Source organism: Condylura cristata, unplaced genomic scaffold, assembly GCF_000260355.1.
Source record: "Condylura cristata isolate star-nosed mole 26May11 unplaced genomic scaffold, ConCri1.0 scaffold00011, whole genome shotgun sequence".
NCBI lineage: Eukaryota > Metazoa > Chordata > Mammalia > Eulipotyphla > Talpidae > Condylura > Condylura cristata.
In genome coordinates, this window is record NW_004567112.1 from 17,125,223 (window position 1) to 17,139,817 (window position 14,595).

At 40.3% G+C, this 14,595-nt stretch overlaps 1 protein-coding gene across 1 annotated transcript in view; it reads left to right on the top strand.

Moving 5' to 3' along the window:
- The window catches only part of LOC101627384 (chromosome unknown open reading frame, human C10orf76), a 167,012-nt gene that overhangs the window by 48,269 nt on the left and 104,148 nt on the right, over positions 1 to 14,595 (top strand). Inside the window, exon 20 of the mRNA XM_004680499.2 lies at positions 12,121 to 12,209. Coding sequence (XP_004680556.1) covers positions 12,121 to 12,209 — 89 coding nt within the window. The remainder of the gene's footprint in view (positions 1 to 12,120; positions 12,210 to 14,595) is intronic.

Sequence of the window (14,595 nt, forward strand, 5' to 3'; positions counted from 1 at the left end):
TACACTGCTGAGGGGAGCAGCGGGCGGGTCAGGAGAGGTCTGCCACGCCATGTGGTCACCTCCGGGGCAGGCGGGTATCGAACTCATGCGGAAGCGGCTTTAGATTCTCAGTGCAGTGCTTTAACCCGCTGCGCCACCAGGGAGGGCCTATTTTTAATTAAAAAAAAAAAGATTTATTTATTCATGCATACAAGAACTGAGGTACAGGCCAGAGGTGCAGGGGCTGAGAGGATTCACCAGAGACAGAGTCGGGAGCAGAACAGGCAGATGTACTGAAATACACTGCTGAGCAGAGCAGCTGGCAGGACAGGAGAGGTCAGCCATGCCATATGGGTCACCTCTCTGGCCAGGGATCAAACTCATGCTGCTAGTGCTGCACTTCATAGGGTTGCACCACCAGGGAGGGCCTTCTGCCTGTTTTGGATGCATTCTCTGAACCTCAACCTTAGGGTGCAGATGTTTTTTTAAAGATTTTTAAAAAGCTATTTTGCCACAGTTTCTTTCTAAGTTGATCATCATATGTTCTAGTTTAGGATATGCTATTTATTCTGTAGTATATTATTATAGTCTCAGTTTCTCATCTTTTGAGAAACTGAGGCTAAGAAAACTGAGGCTTTGGATAAGTGCTTTTCCCAAGGTTACTCTGTTAGAAGTACCATTACCTTGAATCCAGATTTTCTTATTTGTATATCTTAGGTAAATCTAATATCATATTACATACTATTTCTTTTTTTTTTAATTGCAGAATATTCTTTTAAAAATTTATTTTATTTTATTTATATGCATATAGAACTAGGGTTCAGGCCAGAGGTGCGGGGACTGAGAGGTACAGGGGTCATGAGAGAATTCACCAGAGACAGAGTGGGGAGCAGAATAGGCAGATTGATGAAGTACATTGCTAAAGGGCACAGCATGTGGGTCAGGAGAGGTCTTCTGCGCCATGTGGGTCAGCTCTGGGGCCAGGGATCCCACTCACACTGAAGCGCCATGGCCAGCTTTGCAGTTTTGAGCTCCTACTCGCTGCCCTACCAGGGAGGGCCCAACATACCATTTCTGTTAGTGTCACAGACCAGTCCCAATGCAGTGCAGGAAGAGACTACACAAGAAGTGAATGCTAGAAGGTGACACAGCTGGGGGCCATCTTGTAGGATCTTGCACACCTAGTTTGTTACATAACCAAGATTCAAACTCAAATTTGTTTGACCCTGGAGGGTCAAGGTCAAACTAACTTCTTAGTGTGATAAGTGAGAAATCTATAATGATTGACTAATGTTGACTGGAGCATCAAAGAAGAAAGCAGAGTGATAAATATCAGGTACATTTGACCTCAGTTATAAAAGAACAGTAGGAGTTAGGAGGGGTGTTCCAAACAAGGGACCCACATCTTCAGAGGCTTGAAGTATGGCTTGTTCAGACATTAGAAAGAAGTTTTGGATGATTAGAGTGTTGGGTGCATGGAAGAAGTTTGGAAATCAAAAAGGGTTACTTGAGATTAAATGGATAATGGGGAACAGTTGAAGGTGGGGATAGGGTTGTATGTTCAGTACATAGAGTTGTAGGTATGTAGCTGACCACCTAAACTCGTATATTCCTAGCCAGAAAACGTGGAGTACACTAAATATTTTATTTTCCTCCTGCCACTGGTTCCTAACTTTAACCTCAGAAGAGTTTATTAGCCTTGCTTTCTGAGTTACTTTTTCTACCTGCTCCCTAATTGAATATCCTGAGGTTAGGGAAGATGGAAAATATGAGGCATGAGTTGCCAGGCTGGCCAGAAGGTCCCATCCTCAGGCTGAATTCACTTTCTTCATTACTACCCATGGGCATATTTCCAGATTTTCTTCCTCCCACTTTGAACTCTTTCTAGTTTTTGGCATTTGGAGTATCAAGACCTTTTTAGGTGAATTTATAGCTGGGCATCAGGCCAGCTTGCTGTCTTAATTCTTACTATATACTGCTCTTCAGCAGCTTTTCAATTGAGAAATTGAAAGCAAAGTGAATTTCCACCATTTCAGATAAGTTTATAATCCTCTTGGTGAAGTATGAAGAAATGTGGAATGTGGAAAGACTTAAAGTCAAAATTTGGGTCAGAGATGACACTCTTCATATCTGTGTATGAATGCTATAGGTAAAGATACAGATACAGATACAGGTTACTATCCAGATACAGGTTACTTGAGAAGAGCTGGTGTTTAGGAATGTACTGTGCACAGGTGGTCATGTTGCTGAGTGCAACAAAGCTTTCAGCACAAGAACCTGATGACTACAGTGTCATGGGGAAGATAATGGAAGAGTTTGTAGATTCCTAAGTTAATTCATGGCTCAAACAAGGACAGCTTGTAACTTGTGACAGTTACATTAGGTAGGTGCTCATCCAATTTCTAAAAATCAACAGTGACTTGGAAACTATTAGGATTATTTCAACTGCAATTTATCATACTTGGTAAACAGTTTTTTAAAAAATTTTATTTTTTTTATGCGCACAAGAACTGAGGTGTAGGCCAAAGGTGCATAGGTGAGAGGATTCACCAAAGACAGAGTGGGGAGCAGAATAGGTATATCAACTGTAATACTCTGTTTAGGGGAGCAGCAGGTGAGACAAGAATGGTCTCCTGCGCCATGGGGGTCAACTCTCATGAAACTTTAACTTCTGTGCCACCAGAGAGGTGCAGTAAGCAGTTTTGACATCGTTTATTTAGAGAATAAAATGAATTATTTAAAAATTTTTAATATTTATATGTTAGTTTATATTTCTGTATGACTTATAAAGTTTACTTTTTAGTTGAACCAGGCAAGGATTTCTTAGGGACTCAGGCACATGGGTAAAATATTTGTGATATCACTCCTAACAATATTGAAAATTTTTTTCTTTTTTAAGATTTATTTATTTATGCACACAAGCACTGGGGTTCAGGCCAGAGATACAGGGGTGGTGAGAAGATTTCACCAGAGACAGAGTGGGGAGCAGAAAAGGCAGATCAACAAAGTATACTGCTGAGAGGAGCAGCAGGCGAGACAGGAGAGGTCTGCTGTGCCATGTGGGTCAGCTCCCTGATCAGGGATCAAACTCATGCTGCAGCTTCACAGCACTGTGCCTTAACCTTTTGCACCACCAGGGAGGTCCCAATACTGAAATATTTTAAGAGAGACCTGTTTATGTAGTCTTCTCAAAATACCTTATCTGAAAGCTTCTACAAGATCATTTAGATAATTAGAAGGATTTGGAAGAACAGAGAGAGCTGTGATTAATGAGACATGTAGAATGGTCTAGTAATGTATTCATGCAAGCTCATTATTGGAAATATTTTGAAAACTTCCAGAGACACATTATTGTAGTACTTTAATTTATACATTTAGTTCACTTCATTTGTGTCTTTGTTATGTTGTCCGATACTTTAATTCCTTTAGCTGATGTCTTTAGCTCTTACTCCAAAGACTGATGTTAGTAGCATTTTTTCTGCTTTATTCCTTCTATTAAAGACATCCATGAAATTAGTTATTCCTATTTTTGTTCAATTTCATGAATTGTCAAGTTGACACCCCACAGATTGATATGGTGCTTGCTGGAGTGAGTAGGACCTCAGGATATTCTTTTTTCAGATTAAAGCTATGAAACCTGAGAGACTCAGTTTTCCCTTTAGAAGTATTACTTACCAGTGGAGAACATGCGAGGATATTAAGTGGAGAGGAGCCATTTGTTGCTGTGCCTTTAACCTTACTTTGTCTTCTTTATTTATCTGCCTTATTATTTCATGTCAGAACAGGAGAAAGAGTCTCTCCCATTTTCCTGAAACTAGCAAGTTATCTAAGTCTAGTTTCCAGAAACTTGACAGTGTCATGTTTTTTTTTTTTTTTAAGATTTATTTATGCCTACAAGAGCAGAGTGTAAGCCAGAGATGCAGGAGTAAAAGTATTCACCAGAGTGGGGAGCAGGACAGGCAGATTGCCTAAAATACACTGCTGAGGGGAGCAGTTGACGAGATAGGAGATGTCTGCTGTGCCATGGGGGTCAGCTCCTTGGCTGAGGATTGAACTTGTGCTACAGTGACTGGGGATAACTTCATAGTGCTAAGACTTAACTTTGTGTACCACCGAGATGGGGAAGGCCATCTTTTATTTTGTGTATGTTGTGAGACATAATGTGAGGGGTGAGAGGCCTAACTAGAGACAAAGTGGGAGCAGAACAGGTGGATTTACTGAAATATACTGCTAAGGAGAGCAGCAGGCAAGACAGGGGAGGTCTATTGTGCTATGTGGGTGAGCTCCTGGCTTGGGATTGAACTTAGGTTGTAGTAGTGACAGCACTGAGACCTAACTCTTAGGCCACTAGGGAGGCCTAACAATGTAGTTCTAATAAGAAATAATAGATATTTAGTTTTGTACCATCAATATTTTTTGAGTGAGAGAAAAGATAAATCTGATCATTTCTTTTGAACCTTTTGGTTTATGTGATGAGCCTTAGGCTGCAGAGAGGTACAGTCGAAACCTTGGACCTCTGACTTACCAAGCTTAGTGATCTGAGTTTTTTTTTTTTAAAGATTTATTTATTTATTCATACAAAACTGGGGTACAGGCCAGAGGTGCATAGGCAGTGAGAGGATTCACCAGAGATAGAGCGGGGAGCAGAACAGGCAGATCGATGAAGTACACTGCTGAGGGGAGCAGAGGGCAGGTCAGGAGAGGTCTGCCGCACCATGTGGTCACATCCATGTGGTCACCTCCGGGGCAGGCAGGGATAGATCTCATGCGGAAGTGGCTTTAGCTTCTTAGTGCAGTGCTTTAACCTGCTGCACCATCAGGGAGGGCCATGATCTGAGTTTTAATGCCATCAAAACATCAAGGATATAACAAAGTGAAGCGCTTAGAACTTGAAGTAGTTAATCCATTGCATTTTAGGTAATTCAGATATTGTTAAACACTGGTCATTCCAATGACTTGTTGTTAATTGAACATTGAATTTGCAAATTTAAAATTAAAATAGGATATGTAAAAGCTAAGTCCCTCAAATGAAAAACACCAATTTATTCACATTATACAGGCTGAACATTAAAGTGGACCTTTAATGGTTTAAACAGGAATTCAAGCACACCTAGCTATACTGAATGTATTATATTAAATATGGCTGCTAGAACTGTAACTTGCTTTTCCTCACAATTTGGAAAATCTAAGCTGCAAAGTTATTTTTTTTTAAAGATTTATTTATTCATACAGAACTGGGGTACAGGTCAGAGATGTGGGGGGGTGAGAGGATTCACCAGAGACAGAGTGGGGAGCAGAACAGGCAGATCAATGAAGTACACTGCTGAGGGGAGCAGCGGGCGGGTCAGGAGAGGTCTGCCTCGCTATGTGGACTCCTCCGGGGCAGGCGGGGATCGAGCTCATGCAGAATTGGCTTAAGCTTCTTAGTGCAGTGCTTTAACTCGCTGTGCCACCAGGGAAGGCCACTGCAAAATTTTTAGAAAAAGCTTATTGAGGGCCCTCCCTGGGGCTCATTGGTTAAAGAACAGCACTATGAAGCTAACCGCGGCTGCTGCAGTACCAATTCAGTCCCCAGCCAGGGAGGTGTTCCCACGGCACAGCAGACCTCTCCTAATCTGCCCACTGCTCCCCTCAGCAGTGTATTTCAGTACATCTGCCTGTTTTGATTCCTGCTCTGAATCTGGTAAATCCTTTCATCCCCTGCACGTCTAGCCTGTACCCCAGTTCTTGTATGCATACATAAAGAATCTTAAACAAAAAAGCTTTATTGATATATTGTTTATAATGTTGTTTAATTCATGTATTAAAATTGTACAATTGTATTTTTTATATATTTGTGGGTTTGTTCAACCATAACTATAATCTAATTTCAGAACATTTTGACCTTTCATATAGATATATCCATTAGTTCCTTCCTATACCTCCCCTTACTTCCCCCAACTGACTTATTATCTGCCTCTCTATATTTGTCTATTCTGGACATTTTTTTTTAAAAGATTTGTTTATTTATTTATACAGAACTGGGGTACAGGCCAGAGGCTCAGGGGCGGTGAGAGACTTCACCAGAGACAGAGTAGGGAGCAGAACAGGCAGATCTACGAAGTACACTGCTGAAGGGAGCAGCAGGAGAGGTCTGCCGCACCATGTGGTCACCTCCAGGGCAGGCGGGAAACAAACTCATGCAGAAGTGGCTTTAGCTTCTCAGTGCAGTGCTTTAACCTGCTGCGCCACCAGGGAGGGCCTATTCTGGACATTTTTTTAAAAAATAAATGAAATCATGTAATATGTGACCTTTGTAACTGATTTCTTCTACTGAGCATAATGTTTTCAAGGTTCATTCATGTGTCAGAATTGCCTTCCTTTTCAGGATGAATAACATTCCATTGTATGTATATAGCACACCTTGTTTTTTAAAAGACTTTTAAAAATTTATTTATACATACAAGAACTGGGCCACAAGCCAGAGGTGAGTGGGGAGAGAAGTGAGGGAATTCACCAGAGACAGAGTGGGTGTCGGAACAGGTGTAGCTACTGAAATACACTGCTGGGGGGAGCAATGAGAGGTCTGCTGTGCCATGTAGGCTAGCTCCCTGGCCAGGGATCTAACTCATGCTGCTGTGGCTGGTGACAGCTTGATAGCACTGAGACTTGAATCCCTGCCCCACTAGGGCAGCCCTCAGGACACTTGTTTTTCTGTTCATCTATCTGTTGGTTTGTTTTGGTTTTTGGTTGGCTTGTTCCATTGGATTATACAGTGCTGCTGTGAACACTCATATGTGTGTTTTTGTATGGATGTATGTTTTGTCTTACTCTATTACTAGTTGAATTGGTAGCCCATATGTAACTGTATATTTAACATTTTGTGTACTTAAAAACTGTTTTCTGGAATGGTTTACCATTTTACTTTTTTTTTTAAAGTATAATTAAAAAAATATTTGTTTATGCATACAGAACTGGGGTACAGGCCAGAGGTGTTGGGTGTGAAGAGGATTCACCAGAGACAGAGTGGGGAGCAGAACAGGCAGAACTGACGAAGAATACTGCTGAGGGGAACAGTAGAAGGGTCAGGACAGATCTGCTGCGCCATATGGGTCATCTCCCGGGGTGGAGATCGAACTCATGCTGAGTTCAAGTCTCAGTGCTATCAAGCTGTCACCAGCCACAGCAGCATGAGTTAGATCCCTGGCCAGGGAGCTAGCCTACATGGCACAGCAGACCTCTCATTGCTCCCCCCAGCAGTGTATTTCAGTAGCTACACCTGTTCCAATACCCACTCTGTTTGCTTCTCAGTGCTGCGCTTTAACCCACTGCACCACCAGGGAAGGCCCTCATTTACATTTTCATCAGCAATTTGTGAGGGCTCCAATTCCTCTGCTTCCTTAACCACAACCAAAGATTTTGTTTATGCATGTACTTTGCCTCCTTTGACAAAAATGGAGAAGCCATTAACTTGATTTAAGAAATGACAGTATAACACCCTTGAGTATTTCAGCTCCCCAGTTAACAGATTAATGTACTAGTTCCTTCCATATTATTCTCTTATAATCTGCCCATTGTTTCTAGACCCTGATTCAAAGGGATGAGCAGTTAGATGAATCTTGCTAAATGAATATATATATCCTTGTAACCACTAGTCCAGTGAAGATACAAAAATTTCTGTTCTCCAAAGAGTTCCTTCACGTCCATATCTAGAGAATATTAAAATTTTAAAAATTAATTTATTTCATGGTGTTTTTCTTACCTGTTAAAATATAGTTTAGGAAATTTGGAGAGAATAGGAAAAAAACAAAACAAAATATATCTTAGCATCCCAAAATGGCAACCATTGTTAACATCAAAATGAAATGTTTTCTATGCATTTTAATGTATTTATGACCATTTTCATATATTTTATAGTATATAATTTTGCCTGCTGTTTTTTCCACTTACCACTATTGCATAAATATCTTTTTGTCTTGTGAAAAATTCTTCATGAATGTACTTTTTAAGAGCTTCATGGGGTCTGCTTGGGCTGCAATAAGAAGATGCCAGATTATGTGGCTTAAGCAACAGAAATTTGTTTTCTCATGATCCTGAAAGCTAAAAGTCTTAGATCGAGGTACCAGTAGGTTTGTTTTCTCCAGAAGCTTCTCTCCTTGACTTTCAGAGAGCCACCTTCCCCCTGTGTACTTATAAAGCCTTTTGTGCCTTGTTGGGGCCCTCTTGTTATCTCTTCCTCTCTTTTAAAAGGAAGCTAGTTTTAAAGGATCAGTGCCCCATCCTTTTGATCTCATTTAATTTTAATTATCTTCTTACAGACCAAATACAATCACACTGGGGGTTAGGGCCTCAACATATGAATTTTGGAGGGACAGTAGTCGATAACATACATGTAGTGATTGTTTTGCTGTTTTCTCAGCATTGCATATTCTTTTCATAGTTGTTTCTAAATTTCTTTTATTATAAGTAAGTTTATGGGGCCTCCCTTGTGGCACAAGGGATTAAAGCATAGCATTATGAAACTATCCACAGCCACTGTACCACAAGTGTGATCACTGGCCAGGGAACTAACCCACATGGCGCAGCAGACCTCTCCTGTCTTGCCCACTTCTCCCCTCAGCAGTGTATTTTAGTAGATCCCTTTGTTCTGTTCCCCACTCTGGTGAATCTCTCACCCCCTGCACCTCACCCCAGTTCTTGTGTGCATAAATAAATAAATCTTTCCCAAAAAAGTAAGTTTGTATGATTTTGTATAAATTTTTAAAATTTTTATTTATTTTTCTACCTCATTCTTCATTTTGTGCATTTTTTCATCTTGATTGTAATCCCCATGGACTTCCTGCCATCACTTCACCGATGTGCCATCACCATACTATGGTTTTATAAAATAGTTTTTTGCATCCTGACGTTAATGGGTCAAAGGATATAAACATTGAGACTATTTTTCCTTCTGTTTTGTAATTTTAATTAAAGTATTGTTACTCATTTTTAAAGTTTTTCTTGATTAAAGATTTTTTTTATGCATACAAGAACTCTGCATTTCAGACTAGAGGGGTGTATTTGTGGGTGAGGCGGGAGGGATGAGAGGATTTAACAGAGACAGAGTTGGGAGCAGAATAGTCAGCTCTACTGAAATACACTGCTGAGGGGAGCAGCGAGACAGAAGAGGTCTTTTGCACCACATAGGCCACCTCACTGGCCAGGGATTTAACTCTTGCTGCAGTGGCTGTTGGGTAGCTTCATAGTGCTGTGCTTTAACCCCTTAATGTCACCAGGGAGGACCCTTAAGCACTTTCTAACAAGCACCAAATTTTAATATGTAAGTCAGTTTTTTCTGGGAAAGAAACAGCATCAAGAACTTCTTCCACAATGAAACAATGATGTTCATTCCTCCAAACAACCAAGTCAAAAGTTTACCAAAACATACAAAAAAGGCCCACACATAAAAAAAGTAACAGAAATCACAATTTATTTACTAGTGCATTTAGCGTCTTTCACTGGGCTCTCTAGTCATTCATCAGTAGACTTTCAAAAAAAAAAAAACACCCCATATTATCAATTATACATTTTCCATTTTCTCTTTCAAATTAAAGAGTATATGAGGGTCGGGAAGGCTGTTTGCACACACATGGTTAGAGGATATTGATCTTAGTAGCTTTCTTCCAATAGTGCACAATACCCACAGTTCCAGTTATGAAGAGGTGTCCTTTGAGAATTCCACAGCCCGAGTATTTCTTTATAAAACAACCCGGCTTCAGTCAAATTGACACAGTTCCCTTGTGTAGAACATTTTCCATTCCTGTTACAGTAGTTTCATTGAGAGGTTAAAGAAACAGTCTGAGAAATTTCCGTGTGGAATCTTACAAAGATTTGGAGGTTGGAACAGCATTGAAATCCTTCATCATGTGGTCAGACTCCCCTTTTCCTGGGAGTGCCTCTTCAGTATGATAGAACCTCATCACAGTCTCACGATAGAACCTGATCACAGTCCCTTTCAGATTGTCTAAGACATTGCCATATATTTTCCAAGTGTATTTGTTACATCCATCCATCACTGTTTGGTCAGTTGCTACCATAGTGACCATCTTTGTTTTCAGTTTGCCTTTTTTATAAAGTAAGCCTCTTGAGAATCAGAACATCGTTGCCATTATAATCTTCTTTGCCTCTGGCCATGAAAGTCTGGATATATACCAAATCACTCTCTGCCAAATAAACATCCTCACTAAGGATGAGAATATTGCCAAATTGCATCAAGTGTAGAATTTTAACATTCTGATAAGATGAATCTTCATCGTATGTCATTCCGCCACTGTCTGTGGTCTTTAACTATGGGTGGTAATCACCTCACCTGCCCAGTAATGTTCACTCAATTCTTTTGTGTTCAGAAGACTTTCAAGTTCTTTACCTTGTGGCTGTGAAGGCCCAGCAACACCAGCCCACGTGGGTAAATCCTCATGTTGACAAAGCTGCCATTTTTGTTTATGAAGGTTACACACCTGATGGGGGTGCATGGTCTGTCATACCCTTCTGAAAAATGGACTGGAGGCCTATTAGAACGTTATCACCAGCAGCCTTGGCACTGAGCCTTTCTACTGCCAAAGTGTGGTGAGGCCTTAGCCAGGCCTTGGGGAAGGAAGAATGGCACCAGGGATGCACCAGCGGGGAAGGCTGAGGTCTATTAAGACTCTGAGTAGAGATTTTCAAATTACGTAAAAGGGCTCCATACCACTTTACTTTCTCTGATAATGTGTGAATGGCTGTTTTGCTGCACTTTTGTCAGTATTAAAATCTATATTAATTTGATTTTCAAAAACAATCTTGTTTTAATGTGCCTTATTTAAGTGAAGCTGAACATTGGAGAAAAATGTTAATTTTCCATATTTCCTTTTTTGGGGGGGATATGACTGTTTCCTTTGCTATTCCTTTTTATTAGAGCTATTGCTAGTTTTCCTTATCAATGTGTATGAACTTTTATACATTAAGCATAGTGACCCTCTGGTGTCATAGTGTCAGTGTACTTTCTTGTGTTATTTGACTTTTAATTTTAATCACTAAACTTTTCTTTTAAACAAGATTTTTATTTTTAGAAAGTAAATTTCATTGGTATTTTGTTGTGTACTTTAATTTGTGTTTTTTTAGCTTTCCAAACCTTCTCCCACTTAGAGGTGAAAACAGTTTTTGTGAGGTTTATGTTCAGAAATATTTTTATCTCAACCTCAACATACTAACTGCTTATTTGGAAGTACTCTCAATAACAGATATTGTTGGGATGTAAATAATGCTGAATATTTCAGTTATCTCGAGTAGTACTGTCCAACAGAATTTTTCTGATAAAATAGTTCTATATATTGGCACGGTCCAATTTGGTAGCCACTGGCTATGTGAGGCTATCAAGGATGTGATAGGGGGTTAGTGTAACTGAACAACAGAATTTCTAAGTTAAGTTTTTTTTGCAAATAGTTGAAGTTAATTTAATTACAAATTAAATTTTATTAAATTTTTAAAAAAGATTTATTTATGCATACAAGAACTGGGATATAGTTCATCAGAGGTGATGGTGTGTATGTGAGAGTATTCACCAGAGACAGAGTGGGGAGCAGAACAGGCAGATAAACTGAAACATACGCCATGTGGGTCTGCTCCCTGGTCAGGAGTGGGACTCATGCTGCAGTGGCTATGGAAGCTTCATAGTGCTGTGCTTTAACCCCTTGGGACACCAGGGAGAGCCCTAAAATTTTGATTTAAGTTAAAAACAAATTTAAGTAAGTCAAAAGACTTAAGGTTTTTAATTTTCTGTTTTTACATCTGACATTTGCAACTTGAGTGGAGTAGTCTTTATTCTGCTCTACTGGTGCATCTTTTCTCTAAGGAAAGATTTTCAAGGGAATGTTATCAGTGGAGCCTAATTGACTATATGTAGTTACAGCTCCCTTTTTCTAGTGATATGAAGAACAGTCAGTACACACATTGGAGGGGGAGAAAAGGGGAAAGAGTTGAGTTATGTATGTATCCACCAGCTGCAGGTTGAAGTTCCTGTCATTTTGCACGTGGACAGATTCATATTTAGCCACTTGAGTGACTTTCCAAAACTTCTTCAAGGAAAGGGTGTCTGTGATGAATTGCACATTTTCTTAGGCTTACTCTGGTTTTACTCTATTACAGACGCTGCATTCAGGTCGTACATAAGCTTCTTTGCTATCAGAAGAAGTGTAGAATACGCCTACATTACACCTGGCGGGAACTCTGGTCAGGTAATTGTCTCTTTTGAATTTATCCGCTTTTCCTATACTTTTTATGAGACTCTAGATCTAGACACAAGATGAATTAAAAACAAATAAAAAAAACACCTTTAGTTTAAGATGCTTTTATTTTCATTTATACTGTTGTCTTTCAGTCTTCTCATCCAGACCTGTGCATGTCACATAATCTATTTCCTACTTTCTTCTTGTTTCTTTTCCTTTTTTTTTTTTCAGCTGATAGAAACAGTTGAATATTTCTGAAGTTCCCAGTGATTCTTTCTTTGAGTAAAAGTGATGTAGGAGGAGTCAGTACAAACTTGGATCTCCCTAGGTTCCATTTGGTAGCAGCATATGGACTATAAGGAAGCTTCTGTGTATTTCCTTAAGATGAGTAATCTCTAGAGGAATGTCATAGGGAGAGGGGGTGGGAAGGGGGTGGAGAGATGGGGGAATCCTGTTCTTTGTGTTACATCTGGCATTATTACTGTTTACAGACAGTGTCGATTTTACCACTCCCCCTGTGCCAGATACAAAAACAGCAAATTACAGTGTTTACTTTTGTCTTTCTATCCATTTGGTAGCCCAGTAAAGTCACTGCCACCCCTGCAGGCGGAAAGTGGCTCTTCTCTAAGGGTACAATTAATGCTGGCTTGCCACCCCTTTCTTTTGTGCAACTAATTGGAGGTTTCAGGAAAGCAGAGGAGACATGTTCCCTAAGGCATTCACTTGCTGATAGGTCCTGGAGCTTTTGTGACCTGATGGTACAATAAAGTCTTTTCCAGAAGATTTTAGTGATGAATAGTTGCCCCACCCATGGGAGAGCTTCTCTATGTTCTCTGAAGGGAGAGGGTGTGTTAGTGTCAGAGGCTTTATGAGAAACAGGCCAGTAACCCAGCCCCCTTCCATGGAATTCATCTCGCTTGTTGTGACACATGGTTTCCTCCCAACCCAATTTGGCTTTCTAAATTTAGTCCTCCATAATGGGAAGTAGAGATCTTTAATTAATGGATTAGCGAGTTCTTTGCAGTTACTGCCTTTGGCAAGTAGGAGAATAACACTAAATGGCAATAATGACATTTTGGTATTTTAGGAGAGAAGATTGGGTGAGTTTAAGATTGAGGGAATGTCAGAACTAAAGATAAAAGAGATTGAAATGACTCAAGTTAGTAGAGTTTCTTAGGTAGGAATGATTATTTTTTAATATACAAGATTAGTTTTCTTTGTTTATGGATAGTTGTTATAATTTATACACTCTAAAAGCTTAAGATTAAAGGGGAAAAACAAAAGTAATGCTAGTCTATAGATACTGGTACAATTGTAATACCTATAAGAACTGCTAGTGGGCAGAAGGGGTATATTTGGATCCCCAAACTTGCATGCTTTAAAGGGGTTCAAACTACCTGTTTGTACAAAAACAAAGTATACTTAGTGTAAAAGAGCTTTGATAGAATTAATGTGTGTAGAGAGGAAAAAAAAGATAATAGTTTCCTTGTAAAACACCTAAAACTACCCATCCTCTTGGGGGTAAATCCCCCACCAAATGGGTTGGCCAGAAGTAAGGCCTTTGAAGCCCAAAAGCTTGCCATAAGTCTAAGGTACTTTCTGCCAGGGAACCATGGAAGAGGGCCAAAAGGCCAGTTGTCTGGGACCAGTGGAGAAACACCAAAGTAGCAAAACTAAAGTACAAATCAGGATAATGGTTGGCATTGTCAACCTCTCCATATCTTTGTTTCTCTCTCTTTTTAAAATTTTTAAGAGATTTTTATTTATTTATGCATACAGAACTGGGGTACAGGCCAGAGATGTGGGGTGGTGAGAGGATTTACTAGAGACAGAGTGGGGAGCAGAACAGGCTGACCGATGAAGTACACTGTGAGGGGAGCAGCGGGTGAGACAGGAGAGGTCTGTCGCACCATGTGGTCACCTCCGGGGCGGGGACTGAACTCATGCTGAAGTGGCTTTAGCTTCTCAGTGCTGTGCTTTATCCTGCTGCACCACCAGGGAGGGCCCCTCTCTTTTTAAAAAAGATTTATTTTTATTTATGTTTACAAGAACTGGGGTGTAGGCAAGTGGTGCAGGAGGTAAAAAGAGAGAGTGAGTGAGTGAGAGAGAGAGTGAGGAGCTAAATAGGCAGAGGTACTGAAATAATAAAGGGAGCAGCTGGTGAGATAGGCGAGATCTGCTGTGTCATGTGGGTCAGTTCCCTGGCTGGGGATCTAACTCAAGCTGCAGTGGCTGCCAATAGCCTGACAGTGCTTGAGGGGCTGACCCCCTTGTGCCACCAGGGAGGACCTCCCCACATGTCTCTTTCAAGTGCCTCGATGATGTGTTTCCTCCACACCCCTCCAAGTCTCTGATGCAAGTCCAAATCAAGAGGGTCCTTCTATATGTGTCTCTT